General features: G+C 35.3%; 1 protein-coding gene and 1 long non-coding RNA gene across 8 annotated transcripts in view; one reads left to right on the forward strand and one right to left on the reverse strand.

The window, feature by feature from the left end:
• dlgap2b (discs, large (Drosophila) homolog-associated protein 2b) overlaps window positions 1–26,823 on the reverse strand; it is a 95,366-nt gene that overhangs the window by 11,752 nt on the left and 56,791 nt on the right. For 3 of the 6 annotated variants that reach the window (XM_028040201.1, XM_028040203.1, XM_028040205.1), the window contains 6 exons: window positions 25,261–25,478; window positions 23,945–24,098; window positions 21,476–21,695; window positions 11,659–11,703; window positions 6,047–6,103; window positions 24–382 (listed from right to left, as the gene is read on the reverse strand). In XM_028040201.1, coding sequence (XP_027896002.1) covers window positions 24–382; window positions 6,047–6,103; window positions 11,659–11,703; window positions 21,476–21,695; window positions 23,945–24,098; window positions 25,261–25,478 — 1,053 coding nt within the window. Of the gene's footprint in view, window positions 1–23; window positions 383–6,046; window positions 6,104–11,658; window positions 11,704–12,026; window positions 18,435–21,475; window positions 21,696–23,944; window positions 24,099–25,260; window positions 25,479–26,823 lie in introns of those variants that run through there. The other 3 variants (XM_028040202.1, XM_028040204.1, XM_028040206.1) reach the window with 3 other exon arrangements.
• Window positions 382–25,386, forward strand: LOC114158573 (uncharacterized). Of its 2 annotated transcripts, none has more exons than XR_003598429.1 (5): window positions 382–2,549; window positions 5,998–6,145; window positions 22,673–22,911; window positions 23,752–23,808; window positions 25,251–25,386. It is a non-coding gene; the product is annotated as an uncharacterized LOC114158573 (long non-coding RNA). The 2 variants fall into 2 exon arrangements; XR_003598430.1 differs by having other exon boundaries at window positions 22,773–22,911.

Consider the following 26,823-nt stretch of genomic DNA (forward strand, 5'->3'; position numbering starts at 1 on the left):
GAGGCTGCTAGATGTCTTGTTACCTGTATACCAATAGAAGAACGTGGGGTTTTGAGGTACTCCTCAGCCTTTGATACCAGTACCGCCTTGTCACATGTCTGGACGGAGGTGTGACTTCCCACCAACGCATGCCTCTTGCCTGCCGTTGATTCCATGGCCAAGGTGACCGCCTTGCTGCTGTCCAGGCTGTCCATGGAGCTGTAGATAGGGCGTCCAAGGCTATCCGTGGTCCACAGACCGCCTCGCGAATGCCTGCCTTCCGGGTAGGCATCCTGGGTGGACTCTGTACTGCTCTGGGCTGTCACAGAAATAAGAGGCTTGGTGGTGGCGCGCGGGGGCACAGGAGGTGGGGTCTTCTTGTAACTGGGAGGATATGAAACCGCTGGACAGCAAAAGCAGGATGAGAGAAGGGGGGCAAGGCAAAACAAGGGTAGAGGGCAAAAAAAAAGTGATAATGAAAAATGTGGCCAAAGCTGACAAAGGCAAATGTTGCAGTTCACCGCCATCACACATGGTGTGATAGAGGGACCTCACTGCATGATGAGATATCAGACATTGATTTAGCAGTTAAAGCAGGGTGAGTGTCATTAAGGTGGAAAATAGCAGCTTTCATTGGGGAAGAACAATGAAGGATTATGGAAAAGAATTGATAATTCTGTGGAAATGAAATTTTGATGACAATCCACCTAGGCTAGACCTCAAAGCAGAGTTACAAACTGGACTGAATTACTGTATACTGACATTATATCGTATAAAACGCTGCTTTTGCTTTGTAATAGCTTTATTTTTATGCTAAGAAGGGAAAGAACCTTTCTTTTCCAAAAAAGAAAATTAAAAATCTTTCCTGTCTAATTCTAGTAAACTTTTTATTGTGTGTTGTGACATCTTATCTCGTTTATCTTTACACCTCTTATTGAGGGGCAGCAACTTTCTGCAAAGTATTGACTTAAAACCTATTTTGTTTTTGTCTGTAAAAGTTCCAGGTTTAAAGTTCCAGGTTAAAAACTGGAACCAAACTGTATTCTTATCAGGGGCTATTGGTAACAAAATGCCTAAAGCTAAGGTTGAAAATTGAGTCTTCATTATATGTGGAAACAATGTTGTTTGACTCGTTGACTTGGAATAATGGTGAATCAGGTCTCCAATTGTCCCAGTACATTGTAAGTAAAAAAACAGGAAGTAGTCAAATTATTTACAAAAGTAAAGCTCCACTCTTCTTGTTTGCTGTCTGTTGAGAAAGCAGCCTGTGTTTAATTAGTTATCATACAGATGGTTCTATTGTTAAGTAATTTCATTAAAAGCGGGTAAATCTATTCACCTTTGAATGACAACTAATCAGTGACTACTAGTCACTATAACATAGACCTTTCTTCGTAGTTTGAGATCCATTATTAAGCTCAAAATGTGCTATTTGAATTTTTCATTTTCAGTTTTTTTCTTGTTTTCAATTTAAGTTTCCTCCATAAAATGGAGTGAAATACAATAAAATGAAACACAAAGAAACACAACCGCTAATCACAGATCACAATGCAAATCTGTGGCAATCATCCTGAGAAATACATATATTCCCAACAGTTTGTGATCTCCTGCTTTACTAATGTGGTTGTAATATATTTCATTTAGTAACACTCATCCTCAAGTTTACATAAAGGATGTTATCTAATAAACAGCATAAGTGATCTCATTATCTAATACAGGAATGTACTGTAAGTGTTCTTTTCCTGCTGAAATACCCACAGTATGAGCATAGCTATCTTTAAACACATTCTGTGCACACACTGAGGACACTGTGGATTAAAGGAACTCTTTTAAACTAAATCCTATCTAAGATTTGACTTCTATCCAGCATAAAGGGGCTGGAATTCTGTGAGACACAGCAGGTGGGTATAAGAATATAATGAGCGCAATGACTCAGAGTGTACAATAACTCCACACTTTCTATTATTACACACTGGTGCTGACTGAATTACTTTTTAAATTGAAAACGTTACAAACTGCTCAGTGCCAGCACAGAACTCAATAACATAAATGTCAGGCTTTAGCAACTAGCATGAATAGAATGTTTTTTTTAAATATATACATAATTGTGTGCTTTAAAATCAGTTTTTCTATTATATTTTAAAATCTGAGTCATGCCTTTTATTAATTTGGCTCTGGTAGCAAATATTCTAATAACTCCTGTAAAAAGCTGAAAAATGTTATGTGAAGCTGAGAAGGAAATGGAGAGGTCTTAAATTTAAGACAATGATTAAAATAAAAAAGGGCACAGAAAGCTATCAAAACAGCAGATGATGCATTGTGAGGGTATTAAAGGGAACTGCATAAGGTGAAAATTTGGTTTAAGAAATGAAAGTCAACCTGAGACAAAGTCAGACTGAAGTTATGTTATGAAAGACAGGCGCTACCTCACTCCGTACCAGTAGGTGGCGGTAATGCATCCCTAACATTTCTTGGCAACCGCCAATAAAAAAAATCAAGGAGACGAGGGAAATACGCCTCTAACACAAACCTGGTGTGTTGGAAGGAAAAAGAGGAAAAAAACAGCTAAGGTAAGAGACACTCGTGAAACGTGAGAGTAAAAGCATATGTTTCCTAAAGCAATGATAAATGTAATAAAACCCAGCATTAAATTTATGTTACTTTACAAAGACTACCTTTATATCCTTTATATAGAATCAATCAAGTGTGACATTGTCGTTTCCCCTGGTGGTTCAAATGATATTGATTAATTGAGTTTCTGCTCTACTTTAAAGCAGAAATGGTGTTAAGATAGGTCAACCTGACTTTTAAAAGCACTACAACTCTTTCTCTGTTACAGTTGTATGTCCAGACCCATTAAGCAACAAAGGAATATCATATTTTCACAATACGGCCTGTACTCCTCTGATAAACAAGTACCACATAGAGGGCATTTGCAGCCAGTGAGTCAGGAATCAAACTCTTTAAAAACTCATAACTTGGCCTATTACTTGGGGAAAAGGTTAAAAGGGCTCGCAACATTTTTAAAAACTGGCAATATGGACAACAACTGAGTAATCACAAAGCAAGTAGATGGGAGTCCCTCAAAAGCTTAATGATAATGGCAGTATTAGGCCGCCAGTTAAGCGAACACCAATCAGATCTGTTGAAGTTTAATCATACACTTTATGACTGCCTAAATAATTAATAAGTTTAATAAATTAATTATTAATAAGAAGTACATTTTAAATCATATCTTTGATGTATGCCAACAATAACACCTGATATTTGTAATATGAATGTTTTTGCCTATTTTGGACTGTTTCTGCAACATTATAAGCCTTTAAGATTTTTTTTTTGTACGCAATATAAAGGTAAAGGTAATTTTATTTATATAGCACATTTTTAGCAACAAGGCAATACAAAGTACTTATATACAGTAGGTTCACATGGGAAATGCAGGTGCTTGGACAGAACACTAGATGTCCTCCAGTAAACTGTGCTGTAAAAAAAAACTTCTCTCAATCTTTGTAAAATTACTTGTAAATATTCTGATGTTGAATATGCAGTGTTTTTATTCTGATGTTGAACTCAATTAAGTTAAAGGTTTTGAGAATTATGTAAAATAATTTTATATTGCTATGTCTATGGCTTGTCTACTATTTCACTTGTTGTGGACATGTACAAAGTTGCTTCTGATCTATCAGTCGCCATGATGTTATCACTGACCACTGTGATTTTTACGTTGGTAAAGAGAGCTCTGCATGTTGCTCAGCTCAGCTCTGTGCAGAGCAACCCCAATCTGCCATTGAGCAACTACACAACTACACAATGATGGGTTTTTAAACACCCACCACCAACATGTTGAGGGGGCTTTTAGGTGTCTAGTGCAGCTTTTATAACTCTGGGTAGTTTTGGCAGCAAAAAGAGGACTAAAACACCATTAGGCAGGTCATCATAGTGTGTTGCCTGGTTAATTAACTGTTTTACTTTTAACAGATAAATGGACTTAACTTCAATTATATGGTTTTGTCATACTGACCAATCAAAAAGCCTTTTAGAGCAATCTCATCCTAGTGCTTTGCCCATAGGCACATCTACATGTTGCTTACTAGATGACTACTATTCCCATTCATCCACCACCACCCCAACACGGTGCAAGTTTTAATGTGTTCTCGAGGGTAAAAAGTGGAATTAGAAAGTTGTGAGTCATTGTACACTAGGGGACTGCCCTGAATATAAAACACAAACTATTTGACATTGAATGACCTTAAAGTTAAGTCAAAAAAAGTGTCAGCAACCATTTAATGGCAAGAATTGGAACATGTAATCTAGTGTATTAGAAAATTTAATCTTTAGCCTTATTTCATCTTTGATGGAATTGATGATACTTTTAACCATTTATTTTCTGATTATATCTGCTGTGTTTTTGTATTTCTGCAAGATGTGTTTTTCCATTAAAGAAATTTCCAGCTGACAATAGAGATAAGATCAGACTTTGGGTGAGTCTTTGCCTTGCTGTGACTATATAACCATGTGATGTGTGTCGTTAGGGCTCTTCTTCGAACACTTTTGCCTTCGAATAAAGAAACTTAAAGACAAAGATTAATCTTTCTCTTATTATTGAAACAGATTCTCATTCCTTAATAAAAAAAATTCTACAACACTGCCTAAAGATACTGGAGAAAAGAAGAAAATTTAATGTCAGTACAAACATAGATGGATGGAGCACCAATAAGGGGAGATTTTGTGAGATGGATGATTCTTCATCTTTTGCCTGTCAAACAGCTCAACTCTTGAATTCTGTACCTGAAGTTGAGAAACATCTATCACGAGATTTATAGTTTCAGTTGACCCGCTAGTTAAATTTACACAGACCAGGAAAGTTTATTGTCCTTCATTTATCCAGTTGATGCTGCCTTTGTTAAATCAAACTGTTTGGCTTTGCATAATTGCACAAAAGCAGATCAGTAAATACATCCCCCCATAGAGAGAGAAAGCAGGACTAAAAAACCTAAATTAAATTCTGCAAATTTTGTTGCTGTTCAGCTTACAAACAGTCATACATTTGAGAATTTACAGTTTTGTTATTTTCTATAACCCCAACAGGTCAACATGACAGCTCAATTTGAAATTAAAATGGAGACATCAATTTTATTTTTTTTTAAACCATGTCAATGTTATAGGCCATTACTCTGCAAGGTGCCTCACATGCAGAGTTTTTGTCCATGTTGGTTTGATGCAGAAATATGGTGGAATCAGGTTGTCCAAAACACTCATTTTCTCATCTTGTAAAACCAAGTCTTCAAAAGTATGTTCAACATTTTGAGTCTTAGCAAAATTCCTATTTGCGATCTAGAATTTATCTAGATATATACTGGTAGATATATCTAGAGAGAGAGAGAGAAAAAAATCCAAATGTCCAGTTTTGGCCCCATCCAGTCAGTCAAATAGCCCTCAGGATAGCCAACAATGTCGGTTCAATTTGGAACAAATTGTCAATTTTATGTCATTGAGTATCCCAGCAGACCCAGTATTTATTGGCAGTTCCTTACCCGTCTAGATGTTGTAAAGGGTTTCATCATTACTTTGGAAAAGACCATGTGATCATCTATTTCTGATCCTATTAGAATTTAATTAGATACATTTGTATTCCTTTATATTAAAAGGAATATAAATGAGGATCTCATAGATTCCTGTTTATATTGCATTGCTCTTTTCTTTTTAGTCAGTTACACTTGTGCTTAATATTCTTTTCATCTAATGTTACGAATTTACATATTAAACTGTTTAAGTGATGATAAAAACATCACAATATACAGTATGTCCCAATAACAGCTTTTTACCCTCTACTAAAACCTGGTAAAAACATTTTTTCTATGTTTTTCAAATCAATGTTGTCTAGTTGTGAAGTGGTGAATAGTCATTGTTCAAACACCATGTGGTAATTTTACGTGTGAAATATTAAGTGTACTTAAAGTTTAGAATTTAGAATGATATATCTCCCCATTTGCTTTGTTCTGTTTCTAACTCCTACAGACGTGTCTTTACTACGACTGGAAAAACAGGGGCGGTATAACACTGCTACCTGGAGGTGGCTGAGCACGGTCCACACTGCATGAAGTAGGGAGACGAAACTGAATCCCTGTAAGGAGGAAGTAACATCAGTTAGAAAGAAAACATGCAGGTAAAAGTACACTCTTAACTGGGTTCATTCAAACGAATATTGTATGTAAACAGGAACGGTAGAAAGACCACTTCAACTTTTCTTGAATAAGTAATTCATCAATTAACTACTAAGGAGATAAGCAAACACAGAGCTTTTAAAGCACAACTGTATATCTTTGAATTTTTTTTGTTGTTTTTTTACATGTTACATGTACTCTCATTGTAAAAAATAAAGCACACCCTCTTTCAAGTAGATCTAGTTACTACAAAATTCCTTAAATCTAACATCCTCTTTCCAAAACCACAAAGCACAACCCATTACCTCTTATACACACCTAAAATGAACCTTAAAACACATAAAATCCTTGGGTTCAAAGAGGGGGTAATTTTGTGAATAAATTAGTTGGTGTGGGATTAACTGGAGCCTAAAATATATTAGGCTGATGATACTGTTGTTTTAGTGCCTATGAGTCTTTCTTAAAACTAAAATTACATCTAAGCGCACAAAAAAAATACATGTAGCTGTTTTTATTTCTGTTAAGACAGTTAATCTTTCCATTGCCACACCAGATTATATAAGCATCTCAAAAGCTAGGTGATGTTAACACTGTCCTTTGATGTTTTCATCACATAGCTTTTAAAATAATAAGTCAGATTATCTAAATAGTGTTTTGTTTCCTGAAATTACAAACTGTTCATAATTCTGTTTCTATAAAAGCCATCTGCAGCTCCACTAGTTGGGAGACAAAAACAATTATTAAGGTTAACCACCTTATTTCAGTTTTGTTTCAAGAGTTGACGAATATTTATAAAGATGCATGATATCAGGAAAATGCTTTGAAATGGTTTTGCTGAAAATTGCAATAATATTTATTTAGTCGCCAAAACATTTCCTTCTTTACAGTCACTAAATATCCTTACCACTCTTCTTTGAGCTTTGGCATCCCAGCTAAAGAAATGCATCTAACAGAAGTTAGTCCAGTGAAATGTCTGATATAATATTAATGCACAGAGAAATAAGGCACTTCTTAGCGTTTAAGACTCTAATCATCTTGATTCTTATAAAAACAAGATGCTCATCTTCTTTTTAATAAATAGGATCCAGCCTGGAAGTAGAATCGTTTTTCACTATTTATAAACTATTTGTTTTTTCCACTGTCGTCTTAGTAAAGTATTTTTTATGTTTATTCAAACAATAGAAATTGTAAGAAATGTCATTTTCATAAGGGGAAGTTTGCATCTCTCTCTCTTGCTGATAATTTGATTTATGACACTACTGAGACTAGTTGTTTTCTGAACATTCAGGTCATTAATACTAACCGATAAATCCTACAATAATAATAATTATTTTTTACCACGAGTGTACATTGTGCAACAGTCTTAAGCAGTTCTTCTGCATGTAAACTGTTATTCAATAATATCTGTGCTTTCTTCTCCAAATGCATTTCCTCTTAATAGCCCTGAAGCAACTTGTAACCTTGATGAGCAATGTCCACAAGCAACATTCCTCGCAAGGCACCTTAAAAAAGTTGCTGTGCTTGAAACACATCTTTGTCTGTCATAGCTTTGCACAACTTCCTTTTGTAGGCAGTTTTATTTACTTATTTGAATACGTTAAATGTTTCTGTATAATAGTAAACCAATTCTCAATAGACTTTAATACTGTTGGCAAACAGTTTTGGAATAATAGCAGTTGCTAGGAATGTGTCTCATCTACATTTCTTTAAATCTACAAAATAAACATCATGACTCTTAATTGTTTAAACTTTGAACTGAAACACACAACATTAAAGAACATTCATTTAAATATGTAAACATTTTGCTCTCCATATCTGTTAGACATGCATACAAGACAGACAGGAAATTATCAACATGTATATGAAGCTACAGTCGTTGTATAAATATAAACTGAAATTAGTCTCAATTTTAAAAAAAAAACAAGTACTTTTAAATGTGTTTTACAAGCTAACCATTAAGCCATTCAGATAGAGATTGTGTCTCTTGTTAGAAGGCACAATCCTTCAGTCATTTTTGGACTGCACTGTAAAAATAACGCCCAGAAAAGACTTGAAAGATCATCGGGTCCTGAAAAAGCAAAGTATTGTAGGAATAAACTGGAGTAGCTTTCTTGTTACACATTAGCAGAATTAACAAAATGAGATTAAGACAACAAAGAACAACAAGAAAGTCAGACAGAATGTGGTGAGAGACCCAGACAAAGAACACAGTTCTGAACTGGAAAGTAAGAGAGTCTGTCTCTGTTCTCTATTTTCACTTTTCAAAAACAATTTAGAACTATGCATGCTGCAATAAAGCATTTGGACAATTTTAAAGATTCATTTGCACATTTTGCTAAATTTAGCAGTGATTGGATTAAATAATTTCACTTGTGATATACTTACAATGTACACATTGTACTGTAAATTTGGCTTCAACTAGCATAAGCCAAATTTTGAAGACTCAGAAACTTTAGTGTTTTTTTTTGTTTTCTTTGCAAAATCTGGTTGAGATTTCCAATTGATTATTTAGGTATATATGAAAAGATCTAATAAAAGGAACATGCATCAACTCCATGGAATTTTGCTCATGCTAATTTTGTCACAGAGAATGTGACAGACCATTACTCTCCTTCATTTGCAGCAAGTATTCTCAAACCTGTTCCTTTGATTTCATGACTTAAAATTTCAAAAACAAATTGACAAAAATTGCTCAGATTGTGTCTCCACTTCGTCCAACTCCCTCCATTTGCGCTTCAGGCCGTTCTTGCCAAAGTTGTGGGCTCAGACTGGCAAAGAGGTGCTGTCCAGGCTGCTCAATTGGGGGTGTATTGTGAATGAATGATGTGCAGCGATGTTCCTTACATGAGCATGGGGGCTGAAAATGTAAAGAGTGAAGGATGACATGTATGTAGATGCAATAATATGCATTTCTGTAAAAACTCTAGGTTATAGCCTATTATTTTCAAATTATTACAATATATGGACAACAATATATTGTCATATTACAGGGAGACTATTATTTTAATCAACATTAAAAGGAAAGTATCATCTTCACTTTAACAAAAAACAAAGTGGCAATATTTCTCCATAACAAGACATGTTATGACCAAATGTGATGCGTAATTGCACCTTTTCATTTGTGACAGTTTCCAGTCTTTTTTGTTAGACTGGAAACTGAACTTCTTAGAGGTTTTCTTCAAAAATACCACCGTTCCACACATGCCAGGTTAGTGAAGTACTTAACTAGTTGTTGTCCTGTCAACTTATTCTCTCTCCATGGGGGAAATGGTCATGTCTTTTCTAGCTTTTAAATATTTTACTGTGTGCGTTCTTCAGTTACATGTTAATTTCGAATTAACATTTTGTTTAAAAGGAAGTTTAAGAAAACACCATCTGTTTTTGCAATGTTTACCAAACAAAGCTCCTATGACTGTTGTTGGAGTGATGAATGAATAAATGGGAAAATGGATGAATGAATGAAAGATTAAGACAAATAGGACCTCATTCCAGATGATGGTACTGGACTTACAATTTCTTGAACAATTGTTTTGAGAAGGCCTTTACTTCTTACTAATTAAACAATTGTAAAATATAGCCACATACATATATACATACAGTGGTGATGCCCCCATGGTGCAAAATGACTCGACCTTTTACCTAAGATCCTCGCAACAAACCAAGACAAATCAATGGCCAGATAGCAACACAATAGCAGTATTGTTTGAAAGAGACTTCTACCAAATAATTTCAATTTTAAAACCAGAATCTGAATTTGGAACAAGAAGGTTTGATATTAAAGGTGGCAAAATCAAAAAGTCTTGATTGAATGCTTTATAAAAAAAGTTTGGAGAGAAAACAATTTTTAGGTCAATAAGCAATTCATTTTTAGAATTTGTGAGGTCAGAGGTGTCTTTTCCTTCACAAACATTAAAACTTGATATGTTATTTATAAAGATAGATCTTTACATGTATATCTGACAACTAATAACTTTGTCAAAGGAAGTAAATAAACTAGAGAATAAATGGAGATGCAAGCCTAATATTTATAATATTAACTTTTTGCTGTAAAATGCTTGCAAACCTCATATTTTCCAATATGATCCCAACCTTCTTGTTCGGTGACCTTAATCTAGCAGGTTTCAGCTTGATCAGAGCTAGCCACTGACTGGACAGTTTACAACTTAAAATATCTAATGTTTTTTTTTTAATCAAGGAATACAAAATACTTATCGGATCACACTAACAAAAATCCTCTTCAGAGTGGACGTAATTACTGAGAGAAGAACATTCTAAGGTCAATATTTTCAGCATCACTAAGGCTGGGAGCAAGACTGTACTAGGAGAAAGGCATGAATGCTTAACAGCAAAAAAGGTTTTGTCAACTTTTAACCTCCATCTGTTATCGGACATGCTTTGATCTGGAAATGTTTGCAACCTGCAAACCTGGCCTAAAGCTAAAAAGAACTGGACTATTCTAGGGTAGACTAAGGATCTAAATCATTTTGGAATAAAGACTACTGTTTTAGTGATCCTACCCTCATTCACTGTTCTCTGTTAATACACTTTTGTAAACCCTTTTGTCTTTGTACCAAATACAAATGATTACACAACAAAAGAATAATTTGCTAATCAATGGAAAGAATAATCTAAATTGTCCAATCCAAGCTTAGCAAAACGTAAGACCAAAACTAAACACAACTTTTAATGAATCTACTCAAATGTGAGCTTCAATTTATAAAATGAGTGACAAAAAGTTGTGTTTTTTCACAGTATTGTAATTTTATGATTGGTGTCACCCTCTCTAACATTAAACTAGCATCAGTTTTGCTATTTTACATGTTGGAAAGTGACAAAAAAGAAAAAGTTATAAATTATTGCTTTAACAAAAGACATCATTCAGGGCAGCCATTGATTTGTTGTGGTTTGTAGAATAATGTTGTTGATTATAATCTACCTTACCAGACAAAGTTTTAAGATAGGAAAAGGTAAACTACTGCTTGCTGATTTTGTTTTCCTCTGTTTACCCAAAGAAAATATATAAAATGGCTAAAGCAAGAAAGTGAATCACTTATATTGATGAATTGAACAAAACGGTAACATTAAAACAATATTAAATCATAATTAAAAAACAAACTAAATAAATTAATTTATGAGCACTATACCGTGTACCATGGATCTCTCTACTATGGTATGCTCCACCTTAAATAAATTTGAAATAGAACATTATGTATTAATTTTTTCTAATTTCGTTAAATAAATGCAAAGGTTGCCAGTGAGCAAACACAAGGATAGAAACTACTATTCCTTTGCTACCGTTCTTGATTTTACTTATCATATAGAATCTTTAAAATTCCATTGGATTCAATGTAGAAACAGATGAACACATTTAAATGATTTAATATATATGATGACAGCTTCAACTTATGATGCATCTTATTTTAACCAAAGTGAAAATGTTCATGAGAGACAAAATGTGTGAAAAGCTGAAGTAACAACATGGAGAAAAGAAGATTTTAAAAAAGCAGTTCCCTACCAGACCTACCGTACTCCCTACGCCCCCCAGCTAAACTACGGGCGCCTAAAATAGGGGAAAACAAAAAGAAAAACAAATAAACCAACAAAAACAAAAAAAGATGGCAGCTCAGCTGAAAAGAAAGGCATATTGAAGTAAAATACACTCTGCCTCATCTATGTAGTGTGGCTGTAGTGTGTTCAGATGTGTAAATATTGGACACATGCTGCAAGTGAGATTTATCTTCGAATGCGTAGTAAAGCTATGACCCCCATTTTGAGTACCACAAACTTAAGCATGATAAACATTTTAATCCATTGTCTTCGATCATTTTTTTGAAAACACATAAAGTAAAAAAAAAAAGACAAGAAACACCACAGTAGGCAATGGCCATTAAAGAAAATGTTTTTCTTTTCTTTAGTTTAACAAAATAGACAAAGGCTAACAAAAATGCAAGCTAAACAAATGTTTTACAAAAAGAAGATGTCAGAAGTTTTCCTGTAAACTGCAGTATGAATAGAAAATAACACTTTATCCAAGACACTCGCATTAAATAAGGGAGAAAAACACAAAATGGGAAAGAAGGTTTGTATTCAAGCAGTTTTACAAGGTCAGAGTCCATCCAGAAACCTTTGTCCTACCTGGACTTCACAGATTTGGCACAGTTGTTGCATTAAATCTCTGGTTTACAAGTAAAAGGAAACAAAACATAATGAGATGAGAGGGTGCTGTAACATATTAGCTATTGTAAGCAATTCAGAAACTCTCACAAACACTTACTGTAGATATTTCATTACACAAAATAAAGTTGCATGTTTAAAAATAATGGTGACTATCCAGGTTTTTTTCTTCAGATTTGTTAAATATTTAATTCTGTGTATATAGCTATATTTATATATCATTTTAAAATATTGTTTAGATCTGTTTATTTTGCTACATTTCCACTTTGTTCAAGGAAAGAATAACATCTTTGGGCTATGTGATAAAATAATAATGACAAACTGGAATAATCTATGTGGGGAAGTTACCTAGAATCTATTGATTACTAGTTAGCTTTTTTGTAAATTGAGAAAATTTACAAAAATATTAGTATACAATATTAAAAATTATATACTAACAGGTCTTTTGGGGTGATAATATACATTCACAAATAATAAGCTGTGAATGTACACACAGCTGTGTGTAATCTGAGAATGCTGTGTACAATCTCAGAATGTACACAACTGTGTGTACATTCTGAGTGATGTAGAGATGATTATTTTCTACATAATGGCACAAATCATGCAAATGCTACTACATGGCAGTAATCTCACCAACAACCTCTTAGATTTTTAGCATTATGTGCAAGTTATGATGTTAACTATCTGAGAAAAGCATGTATGTTGTCAGTAAACTTAAAAATGAACAACTAAATCAAAGCATATGTATAATTTTGTTAATCAGTACTTTTCCAGGTTCCATTCTATTTCAGCCAGTCACGCTTTGTGTTATTTATTAATAGTACAACCGGCACATACTTTGATGGTATACATATAAAAATAAAGGACTTGCATAGCATGAATAAATGTAAATTGAAGACATCATGACTTGCCAGTCTACAGCACCTTTAAATCTGTTTACACAATTAAAACAATAGGAAGAGAATTGAATCAGAAAATCTAGCGTAAACATCTTAAAAAAAACCCAAATCAAAATAGTGGATATTTTTTTAGATTCATTGGATTACTAAAGGATGTTTGTCACAGTCAGGAGCCTTCTCCTCTGATTTATTTGCAAAAATCCAGCATTTGGCCTCAGTAATGATGTTTTAAGTGGAGTAATAAGTGAAAATATTTTGGAAATTTCTTCTCTGTATTGCAAGTGGCTATGTTTGACAATAATCTCCATTGCATCCAGCTCTTCCAAGCTCCATGGTTTAGTGTTGTTAAACCAATAATAAGTAAAACATGTCATTGAGAAATTCTCCTTTGTAAAAAATATATATTGGATTTTAATCAATTTTACTGAAAGAGCAAGGAAAATACGTATTGAACACATCAATGTTTTTCCTAGTTAAAATTGGTCTCACTGGGTTATTGAGGTGATCTTCATAAAAGATGCCGGTGGCTACTAAAAATAGCAATTCACACATACAAAGATATCAAAGTGAATAGGTCTATTAATTACGTGTCGTAAATTGGAATGACTCTGGGAACAAGCATTTCACACCTGTAGTAAATTTGATGCTAAAAGATATTCAAAACCATAAAAATGTATGTAATCTGTCAGTGCTTATAGTGCATATAATATCAGTGTGTGTATATATAAAGACCTAATTTATGGCCTATAAATTTTTTTATTACTAATCTCTCAAAAGCCTTTTATGATTGATAAAAGCAAGGTGCTCTTCAATACTTTTGCAGCTTCTTGCTAAACCTACTGATGGAATTGTTTACATTTATATTTCTACAGATCTGAGCATTCCAGTGACCCATGTCGTACCAAACACCAGTCACAATCAGGAATTTCTTCCAATATTTATAGACAGAGGAATCAAAATAATTAGAATAGCTGTTCAAGAGTCACTGACCATTGTGAAAAAGACTAGCCACATTGGCCTCTGTGCACAGGGGAGTCTTCAGCAAGACTCCCCTGCTGAAGATAAAAACATGTAGAAACGATAATATTTGATGCAGAACCTTTGAGAGGCCAATTAAATACTGGGAGAGTACAGTCTGGTTAGATAACATAAAAAATTAACCTTTTGGATGTCTTTGCACATACCATGTTTGAAGAGGAAATGACATTGATACACTTCATGTTCGTAGCAATTTTAGAAATTGAGAAAAATGTTCACATGTTCAAGACATAAATTTCCCTGCTTTTTTAGACAGAGCAACTGCAAGAACCCTAGGGTCTTTTCTGCAGTTTCGTGTATGGCCTTAAGTTCAAATTTAAAGTGGTTCAACTCTTTATTAATATAATTCAAAATATTATATGTTTGATAAATTTTGTCTTTTGTTAGTGTAGAAAGGGAGCAATTTTACTTTTTATAAACTTAGGCGATAATGCCTTTCTTTTTATTCCTTTTCAATGCTGCAAATCTCTTTCAGATTTAAGTGCTGTCAAATGTTGGCTTGTTGGTCACAGATCTGTTCATGTCTGTGTGAGCTTTGGTACGCCATGTCGGTAAAGTGATATAGGAGATGAAATGGCTGTGGCAGTTATGAGACAAAATAATGATTGAGACCCCCTATCCATTAAGACAGGAGTCCACCTTAGCCGTCACTAGTGAGGCGGTGTTGGAACATTCAGCGGTACTACACTGCACCTCTGGGGACATTTCTAAGAGGTAGAGGCCTTTGTCGGCTCTGATTGTCTACTTGTAGGGATAATGTTTAATTATTACAATTCAGAAGTTATAAACTGCCCGAGTCGGGATTATGGGAAAAATTCTACAATTGCTGATTATGATCAAATTAACTCAAATTAAAAGCAACATTAAAAGAACTGATGAAAGTCTGTGTTTGTCATAGTGTCTTTTAAAATATAAACTTTAACTGATAAGACACTGTATCAAACATGTGAGGGCCTCCAGTGAATACCACATACAAAATAGGAGAAATTACAAATTTCATCATATGTGCCAAAAGAAAAAGAAACAGTTAAGTAGTTAACAGTAAAACAAATAGCTGGGGAAGAGTAAGAAGTAAAAACCTTTTTGTTAAGAACCACATTTACCTCAACAATTCCTCGCAGTTCTATCAGAACACAGTATTTTTTGTAACTACAAACAGTACAAGTTTTGAATATAAGTTTGTCTATATACAAAATGATACATGTATATATTGTACATTTATAGAGATGTAACATAAATTTAGTTTGTGCTGGAATGGACTGAACTTAATATTTCCATCCTTCATGATCAGCATGAATCGCTTTCCTGTTTCACCTTCCTGACGAAGTTGGGTCTCATGGTCACTCAGATTGAATTATTGTAAACAATTCTGTTTGAGGATGAAGTTTTGCAGAGCCTTGAGACGAAGCATTCAACACAGTGTTGTGGAAATGTCTACAAACTTGATAGGGTGTTATATTCCTGTCATTAGATCATGGTATCTTCTATTTAAATAATGTGGCTGTGTAGTTTATTAACCAACTTGTTATAAATTTTTTCAGGAATGCCCATTTCCGCTGCAACTTGCTACAAATGGATGAAGGCAATGGCAAAGGAATGCTTTGATTGAAATAACTAGAATGTCAGTAGTATATCAATATATTCTTAAATAATGTATTATTTAATGCATTCATTACAAAACTATGTTTTATAAAGTTATAAACGTATTCACAGTATTTTTTCAGTATATGTAGGTGCTTAAGATGTTTCTACATAATGAGAAACTGGAATGAACATGATCTATTCAGATTAATGTGCAGAAACATGCCACTATTTGCCTCCCTGTATAGTAGGTGTTTTTGGACCAACCAGTTCTGAAGGCTCACTGACAGGTTTGGAAGCTGAATATGCTCATAGTGTTATTTTTTGACTTTGAGCTCCAGGTATTAATGATGATTTAAGTTAATGACATACCAGAAAGCTGTAAATAGGCTAACATCCTCATAGCCATATGTTTTCAACACATACTGTCTCCTATGCATTTTGTGCAGGATTGAAGGAGAGGCAGGAATGACCGTGAAGAAACAGGATTGCAATGAGGTTAACTTTGTCTCTGATCAAACAGTAAAAAGTTTGCAGCTTTGACTATTGGTTGTGCCCGGTTTGTGTAGTATTTACATGTCCTTCCTTTGTATGTGAAGGTCACTGATTTTCTCTCACATACTTGAGATTGTAATTTGAGCTGGTGTAATTCTAACCAGGATTATGGGACGTGTAAATCTCTGGCTTGAATGATCTGTTTGTCCGAGATTGGGTTATACAAGTAGAAGGGAAATTAAGAAAATTCCTCTGAATGACTGAATGAATTGCAATCGGAAGGTGAGCCCCTGGAGGAATCTCACTTCAGCAGCTTGTATGAGCATCTTGTTCCTTTGGATGTGAACCATTACACAAGATTACATGTAAAGGCTTGTTGATGGACAGGTAAACTGAGACGTTCCATTTAAGTTTCTGTATTTTTTATTTGAAATTTTTGATTGTCCATGGGATGTTTTGGGTGTCTATGCCAATTTTCATATAATTTTCTGTCACATAACTTAGTATTTTAACTTACTTTCTTTACTATTGTTGTAGGTAATAAAATCCTAATAGGAACTTTTATAAAACAAGGAGAAATTTCTCCTGATAGGTACCTAAACCAAGAAAAGGTTTCTGTGGTCCAAAAACACCTTTTTATTGATTTGTAAATTAGAATGAATCCCATTTCTCTTTTTACTTCAGCTAAGTCGTGCCCCTACATTTGTTAAACATTGACACCAGTGGTAAGGGTATTCTAATTGTACTGCATGATAAATGTTAAGGGTGAAGAAGTTTGGCGTTCTAGGCCTGGTAAACAGGCCTAGAAAGTATTCTTTTTTTAAATCACTTTTTAAAACACTTTCGACTAACTGAATTGATGTTAATTTCATCAAAGATTTAGAGACACCTTTAAGGCCTTAAAATGGGATTCAGTCTAAATATTCCTTACATTTTCTATTATGCGAACAGTATTTCTCTCTCTCAGTAATTAAGGTATGTAAGGACAGTGAAGGATAGCTAATGATGCACTTTTTGGCACTTGAGGATCTGAAATATCAGCCACATTCTCTCTCGCATTCATATCTTACCTGACTCTGGTGTAAAACAAAATCACCCTCTTTTATTCCATGGCTTAGCAAGACACTTGTTAAAAAAAATACTTGGAAACTTATTGTAAGCAGTTCAAGAGATGACAGACTGTGTCTGCATAGAGTAAAGGGACATATAACAACAGCTTTTCTTTACATATCTGGCTCTTAATCTGGATCTTTTTAAATCCTTTTACAGTATGCAGAAAATGCAGATGATTAGAATGACATAGACAAATATGACATGGGCCCACTGGTGTACTTTCTGCTCCACAGTTCTAGACTGGCACTTCTGTGACCACCTGTGTGGCCACTTGTGTCTGACTGCTTATGAGCCTTTTGCTTCTTGGTAATCTCCCATGGGAAGTCCTCTATTGGTAGTGGACTTGCAGGACTGCCGGACCCCTCCGGTGTGCTTTCAGGAGTTCCTTCGATGATTTCAATTCGAGGTGGGTCCATAAAGTCCATAATGCTGAAAGGTGCTGGCTCTGGTTGACACATCACTGACTTGTCCTCTGTATGATGTCTAACTGACCAGCTTGAGCCTGCTTGAATTCCTATGGACACTCTGTTGTCTGTCTGTGTGGTGTTATCACTGCAGGGCTCCCGGCATAAAGTCCACATATTGTAGCACTGAGTGAAGTTGAAGAAGTTGCTGTTGAAAGTTTTTAACTCTCCACAGACATCTCTACGCAGCTCTGCTAGCTCGTAGCGCATTGCAGAGATTTCGTCCTTCCATTGCAAGTTGAAGGCAGCAACCATGTTGGCAGACTCCTTGAAAGCCTGGAGCGCTTGGGGTACTGGTGGCTCAGTGGTGGCAATGGGTGAAGCAGCAGGGACCCTATATGAAGGTGGCGTTGCTGGGGGGACGGAGATGGCTGTTACAGTTGAGCTAGTGCTATGCTGGCTTCGAGCAGCGGCAGTCTCTCTCTCTAGCCGCTCCAGCTCTGCATAGGCAGAGGAGCTAGCACCGTCATCATCCTCTATCATGTCATCATTTAGCAAGGATGTGGCATCCACAAGATCATATCCCTCTGCAAGAAAGATGCGAGTATGCAAATTTAAGGACATTCATGGTGAAAGGAACAACTGGAACATGATTGGATTAGGATTTAAAACTAGAATGGTCACATATCTATGGAAAACCTGCAGTATGTGAGAGAAAAGGAAATTAAAATGCAACAGACTTTGATATATACACTTTCAAGTGTTTGCAAAAAGGAGGAACACCCAACAAATCACGCCTGCTACATTAGAACTGTGGAAAACCTCAATATTTGTAATGCGAGTGGAATGCAAAGCAATGTTTCATCGTTTGCTTTTTAAAAATCAGTACTGACATAAATTGTCGACTCATTAAATGTTATACATAATAGAAGAGACAATAAAAATAAAAAAATGTCTTTGACACTTTGCTATAATTATTTCCAAAAAACTCACATACTGTAGGTTTTCACAATGTTTTTACACTGCCTTCTCAGTCCTCACAAGGCTTCTTTCTATCTTTTCACTGCACAGCACAACAAAAAGTAAAATACATCAGTCATTATCAATCAGAAATCCTTTCTTTGAGGACCCCTTTGTTTGAGCATGCCAAATATGTCCCAGCACCGTGTGCCATTTTGTGCAAAAGAAAAGATGTAAAGGGAGTAGAGGAATCACAACCCACAGGGTTAAGAAGCAAATATGAACCCTATTGAACAATATCAGGTCCAAAGTGGCTGATAAGACCGTGCAGAGTTGTATAAAACCCAGCAAAAGGGAGAGGTACACTCTCTGCCTCCAAGGCCCCATCAGAGCGAGGCTGCAATCCCACAGTCAAAAACAGCTGACAAACTCAGTTCCAAAAGTTAGACTTTGCCAAAAATGGCCTTCACTTTTTATGGCAAGGAAGAAATAAAATGTACACATGTACAGCAGGCAGATTCTGCCCTGACAAATGGTTGGAGACAGTGGCAAAGCAATGACATTCACTGCTATTTTATGATTTTGACATGAAAACATTCTGAAAGCTCTTTGAAATTACATTTCTGATGTGGTTACACTTAGAAAATGGTCTAAAAACATTTAAATAGAGACATGATCAACAACTCACAAAAGCCAGCATCACATTCATCACTTTACAATTCAATATTCAGTGGTACAAATGTTAAAGAAGAAACGATGTCTGAGATTTTATGAGTTGTTTGGAACTGTGTTTGCTACTTAAGATAACTTATACTTTATGGTTCTATAATTTGTACTGAGAAGGCAGTGCAAAAACACACATATACATAGATATGTATGCATGTCAACATTAAAATACCTGAAACAATCATCCCTGATGCCTCCAGTTGTTCTTTTCCCCTGGTTATCCTTCAACATCTGGATGGTCAAATGTAGAGGGGTTTGTAGCTCGTCTGCCCTACGGAGCATCATGGGATTCCTTTTCCCATTCAATGGCCCTCTAACCTCTGGGTTCAAACTAGTCCTGAATACTACCATTATTAAAAAAAAAACATGACCTGATATTGTTTTTAAATAGCCTTATTTGGTGACAACTGTTCTCCAAGAACTGTGCAAAAGGACACCAATGAACAAGTTTGTAATGAATCACCAAGTAACTATTTTTCTGTGCTTTAATAACTTTTATTATAACCTTACTAACCTCTAAAATACAACCTTACTCCAAATGATTTTTTTAGCCCAGGCCTAGCTGAAGGATTTAGTGCCGATGGCTAAGTCAATAGAGTTCAGCAAATAAGACGGTGGGATTGGAGACCTTTATCCATAGTAGTTCAGTCACGAAGAAATTGCAGTTGGAAGCCCAATTAAGGATAAAAGATTAAAAAATGAATCATTCTCCAGATTCAACAAGAAAACAAAACCAACAAAGAGATAAAAGTGAAAATGTCTCCAATAATAAATTGACATCAAAATGTACAAAGTTATTGGATATAATATCAAAAAAACAGTTAATGTAAATAGATTAAAAAAAATGTTTCAATAGGGTTCATAGCTTTACTCTTGCAGGCAAACACCAAATACATTTACTGAGGAAGGTAATACAAAAATTCTGCTTGCACAAAGATGCTGATGTATTTGAATCTTCTTACTGTACTGCATGTATTGTGTTACATAAGACCATAACACTAATTCAAATTGTATTAAAAGAGCAACATATTGTAATTCTAGTTCATTCAAGAGTCAGTAATGAATAAAAAATATTTTGAAGTTGGGGTTCAAATCTACATCATTTTTTTAAATCACCTTTGCGTAGAATGCAGTCATTTAAAAATCTTAAATAATTCCATCAACAGCATAGACATGAAACCTTGTAAGGATTTAACACTGCTGTTTGTAGTTTTATGCACCACAATACAACAGCTTACTAAGATAAAATAGTGAATATGTTCCTTAAATATTGACAATAAAAATCAGTTCCTTTGTGCAACCAGCAAGTGTGTGCACATGTCTTCCATTCTCTAAGTCTCCTTGACTTACCTTAAATTGGTTTCTGTTTTTTAGTTATGTGCTTAATTAGAAAGTCATTTGCAAATTTTGCACTCAATAGAGCCAAGATAGAACAGTTGGAAGGCTTACCAACCACTAGAGCACATCAGATCTCAACCCCTCCCTAAGTAACTGACACGCTTTGCCACACATAAACCATTACAGTTGAGCATGCTGAGGGTAAAGTCTACTCCTATTGTGCATGCCTTGTGTAATGGGACTGTGCTCTGATGTGCTGTGATAATTCACATTGTGTTGGTTTGTCAGGATAGTACTAAGTAAATTGTAAACCTCATCTTTAACTTCCAGATAGTACAGATGTGGAAAATTGGCCAATGCACAGTTCATGCAAATTAACAGAGAAGCAAATCCATCTAAAATACTAGGAGTAAGCAGTGGCAAAAACAGACATAAACACCAGAAATTTCAAAGAAAATGAAAGGACTTCAGCCTGGCATCTCTGGATCTTAAGGGTTCCCCACTGTACATATGTAGGTATGTCAGGTTTGTGCGCATGTATACGATGTATGACGATATGCAGACTAAGCCCTCTTTCATTTTGGGGGGGAGGGAGTTGTTTTACCTGTTGTGGATCTGAGAGTTGAAGTGACAGTGGAGGATGTCATTGAAGGCAAGCAGTCGTCATCTTGGGAATAACCAGCCTGAATTGCACGGAGGTAACTGTGGCTTCGAGTGCGGAACGAACCAGGCAGGTCCAAGGCCTCCATGGCCTGTGATTCTACTTCACTAAAAACGGACTCGCAAACTGACTCAAACTGGCCATTGATCTCAGTCTCACTCACCTGAGAGACAAAAACAGGAATAGCAGTCCTTAATTTTTCCTCTTCCTTTCTCTTTCTCACTTTGATTCTTCCCCTTTGTACAGCAAATATGAAGCAGTGTTAGCAAAAGGAAAGGCCACTGTAAAACTCGACCTTAAACTGAATGAAAGTCAGCTCAAATGGAGACACTGCAGGTGACAACAAGAGACAAATCAGAAAAAGATACAGAAGCTGTTATAAGACATGAGATTGACTATGACATATAACTAATTATACAAAATATTAAACGCATTCCAGTGTCAATTCATTGTCTCTCTAACTCTAGCAGGTATTTTGGAGGTAGTGTATGATTAAAGATGCACCGAGAAATTGATTGGTGGCTGAGTTGGTTGTTTTTGACCTGATTAGGTCAAAAACAACTCCTACTAAAAAGAAGCTGTAGTGGCTGTGGGTGATTTGCTAATGGGGAAAGATTCTACTGTTCTTGTCTTTGTCTTGATGAACGTTTTTTATTATCTTAGCATATGTTTTTAGAACATATGCTAAGATCTGTTCTTAGCATATGTTCATATGCTAAGAACATAACTAGCTGGTAACTAGCTGGTCAAATCCAGCAGATTGGGCTAACAATAGCCTCATTATTGTCATCCTTATCATAAAGTTATAAAGTGCTTCTGTATGAAGAAGACTCAAAATTTGCTTTATCTTTTTAAGTGAATTATTTAAAATTAAGTGAAAGAAGGGACATTACAGGTATTTCAAAAGATATTTTCCATGACATGCTGCAAAAAAGTGTGAGAGTAAGAACTCTAGCAGATAACAATTTTGCTATTTCTTGTGTTTTTAAAAGTATCCTGTTATTCACAAATCAAAGTTATATGTTCTATATGTCACTGTGTATAAATATGTTGTATTTATGGAATTTATACCAATCTGTACACTAGAATAACTGTATAAAAACATAATCATTCTCTCTCTATTTTATATTTATTCCACAGAAACTTTAAATGTACATCCAAAGGAGAGCAGCTGCCTGAATGTACGCCCCTATCTTTTGACCAAAATCTCTCCTGCTGTATCCCCTTCTCCATATGGAAGCATTGGAGCTGGCTCTGTCATGCATCTTCTTACTGCAGCAACCCCAGCGCATCTCACAGTGGAGGTCCGAAATAACTCCCACAGAAGATCCAGCTGTGTGAATCCACACACAGTATTAAAGAGCGACATACCTGTAAAGGTTGGTGTGTAATGGATAGTTAGATATTAAAATTCATTGTTCAAGCTTAATTTTTTACTTTGATGAAAAGCAATTTATTAAAAACTTCAGTTTTTTAAGTCCTAAAATAGAGCAGTGATGAACTCGGCATCAGTATAATTTCCAATTCATTAATTTGACCTCTTCACAACACAAAATTTTGAAAGGAAGTAGTAAACGTTACATGACACTTAGTGCTATTTACTTCAAAAACAGATCCAAGTATTTAGTAAAAACAGATCCAAGTATTTAGTAAAGAAGGTCAATTTGAAAGACAGATTTTTTTGACCATCAATATTGAGAACATATCCCTCCACACTTATTGGCACCCATATCTTTAAATAAATTAACCTTTTATTTTTTTAAGGACCCACATTAAGTAAAGGATAGTGTTGAATATCCCTAAATATCCAAGAATCCACCACTTAGGTCCCGTGAACCTTGGGTTAGGAGAGGAATTAAAGTGTTAAATTTTCCTACTGAATTACATTTTATAAATCTTTGCCTGGGTGCCAATAAGCAAGTCAAAAGTTGTATTGATAAATGCCTTAATTGACAAACAGATTTGTAAATTAAATAAAAAGTTATGTGTACAAGTTGCCATAAATAATAGAATACTCATTGGTCATATATTTTGATTTTTAGACTGTGCTAAAGCAGCTGGCAAATGATATAGCTAAGTTAAACGCCATGTTTTAATAACAGTCTGATTTAAAACAATGGTTGTCAAGAGAGGATGTCACATTTTGGTAAACACTTGTTTTCATGACAGCTCTCTTTCTTTGTCTCAAATCTTTTATGATTTTTTTTCTGTCTGCTTAGCTTGAGTGTCAAGTGGTAGAAATGCAGACGTAAGGAGAGAAGATGATTAAAACTGAGGTAAGAACTGAGAGGTGTTTCCACAATAACTGTACAAATAGTAACATATTGAGCTGTGAAAATGGTGCAAAACAAAAGGTAAGTTCATTTTTACATTTGAAGTTATGCCTCCTTGAGATGGATATTTAAGACTCACCTGGCTGACGCAGCTAGCTTGACTGAGGGTGCTAACGGCACGCATGTAGCTCTGGTTGCGAGAGCGAAAAGGAGGGGGATGAAAGGAGGTGGCAGGATCCAGCGTGACACTTGGGTGGGGCCGCAAATCTCTGGTTTGCAAGTGGTAACCCTGGCTGAACAAGGACAGGAGCAAGTTGGGGTGGGGAGACACAACATTTCTCAGTTTAAAAACTGTTTACTAAACTGTTGCTGGCAAAAAGACACTGTATGTATAGACAGAATCCAGACAAAACAAAAAAGATCAATTTAAGAACAGTTTTAAATGTGAACTATGTTAACATCAGATTCAGCTTTAAGAGTCCAATTGTACAAGAGTTACACGTAAATGAGTGTAGATTCAGAACAATGACAGATTATTACATTTGTGAGCTTTGCAGAAGAAACCATAGGGTCTTTTTTGTTTGCATACAACCACAGAAGCGATCAGAATCCCACAGTGATGATGGTGAATAAAAGGGCATAGAGCACTCAAAGGCAGAGAGAACTGAGTAGTGCATGACTCCTCGCAGAATTTGTCTCTATTTAAAAGCTACAGTGGCTTAAAGCAAAAAATTCACAGAGACAGTCAACATTATAAAAACAAGTTCATTTGAAAATTATGCCAGTCAATTAAAAGTCAATAAAACAACAGGTCTGAAACAAACAACTCTAGTCACCTCACACGGGAACCCCCCAAAACTCAAATTCATTGCTAATGTTTTACATTATGTTTTAAAAGTCAACAATTTTTCTAACATTCTTTCAATTTTTGTTGAAGTTCAGATGACTGTAAAGAACGCTCAACTACAAAGGTGACAGCAGTGTAAAGGTTTAAGTAACCACTTCTTTTGTCTGCTAATGACAATTTCCCAGAGCCCCGTTTAAAAAAAGAAATCCTGTCTCTTTAATAATTATTCTAAAAGTTAAACTTAATAGTTGGGCATTGGTTGAAAGAACAAGAAGTTCCCTCCGGTGTTTGACAATTTGCGAATTCCCATTTATGTGGAGGCTTTATTTACGTCCATTGGGCTATTGCCTCTTCCTGCACTGTTATCATTACTTTTTTTCTTACTACCTTTGATATGTATTTTAATTGTGCAAAATAAAATAAACTAACCTAAAAGGTATTAAATCCCACAAATGTTTCACTTGTACACCAGCATTTTAGTTGATGTCTTCCCCGGCATGGTTTACTTATTTTTACTTATAAAGCAAGATGTCTGTCATTAAAAACTGAAAACTAAACCATAGACATAGCTTTGACAAGGACCTGCTGTGCTTGGCAGGCAGCCCTACCTTTGGGAGTCTAAATGGGGTCTCTGCATGGCTGATTTAAGGACAAGAGCATCAGGACGAATGGCTGCCTGTGGAGAAGTCTTAGGACTCGTGTCGGAGTCTCCGCTTTCATCCTCCAGCTCCCCCATAGCTTTGACATAGCTACTGCTCCGCATGCGGCGACATGGAATCTCCTCATCTTTGTCACCGGGGTAACCGCTCCACTCATCTTGGGGTACCTGCAGGACACAATACGTCTTAACGCAAAACACTGTCATGCTTAGTCCAGTGTTTGTGGAGAAATGTCAGACGGATGCTCCTTTTTCTCTGAATGCAAAATGAATGCCTTATTTTAGTGATTAGCATGTACAATGGTGTCCAATGAGCCAAATGAGTACGAGACGTTTATGAGGCAAACTGTTGCATAAGATCTGCTTGTTTAGGCTCAATAATTGTTTTATTGACCTCTGATCTTCGCCTCCTAAAATAAACTATTATTAAACCTCTCTCTTTCATTAGAATAAGATAGAGACATCCTCTCCTTTAGCCAACATTGATAAATATTCTGATTCATTCTTAAAAACATTGAAATAGGCACATTGTGTTTTGTGCTGACACACTATACTGCATCTTAGACTTTCTTTGGTCAAAATACAAGAGCATGAAATTAAAATGCCCCATGTTCTGATACAAGTCCTGGATTTTAAGAGCTGATGTTCTTTGCAGTAATTTTAAGGGACAGAGTGAATATTTGGAACTTGATGATGCTATTTTTTACATGATAAACCTCTGAATTGAGTAGAGCTTTTCCTAGCATCATTTATTATTATTGCAAAAGATATATTAGCAACCATTTCAGGTGGACAATCCTCTAATGCTTTATGACACAACATCCCCCTTGAAGGCAAAAGTTAATAACTGCAGTATATTTCACAAACAAGCTGTCTTTGAATCAGTCAATTAGTCAATGAATCAAGTTTATTTGTTTAGTACATTTCAGCAGTACGACGGTTCAGGGTGCTTTACATAATAAAAACACAAAGTTACAAAGAAAACATTATACAGTCAATAATTAAACAGACATGTTTTGATGAGTGCATCACCAAAATCACTTAAAATATGTTCATCAATGTTTCATTTACCAACCTAAATGAAACAGTGGACCTAATTCTGGTTTTAGGAGGATTATTTGGACTAATCATCAAAATACTGTTAGTAGGTCATAGTGACTTTTTTAAAATTATTATTCTGGTACCCATGTTTGTCCAGCAAACAAATAATGAGTCCAGGTAGGTCTTCAGAGACAAGTGAAGTTGTCTCCTACTGCAAAAATCATTCAGATCAGCATAAATGAATTATAGACCACCTATCCGTCAGCTGATATGCTAATTGATCAGTAGTGGCATTTATATATTTTCATGTAAGATCTGATGAATAAACATCAATACTTCTTATTGGGACTTTGAACCTGAGTGTTTAGAACATGAGCTAAGATGAATTGATTTTGTTTTAACTTGCATAAAACAGACTAAGAATTTGTTCTTTTTAAGGGTGAACAACAGTGCTAGCAGAGTGAAAAGTTAA

The sequence above is a fragment of the Xiphophorus couchianus genome, chromosome 15, assembly GCF_001444195.1.
Source record: "Xiphophorus couchianus chromosome 15, X_couchianus-1.0, whole genome shotgun sequence".
NCBI classification, from domain to species: Eukaryota; Metazoa; Chordata; class Actinopteri; order Cyprinodontiformes; family Poeciliidae; genus Xiphophorus; species Xiphophorus couchianus.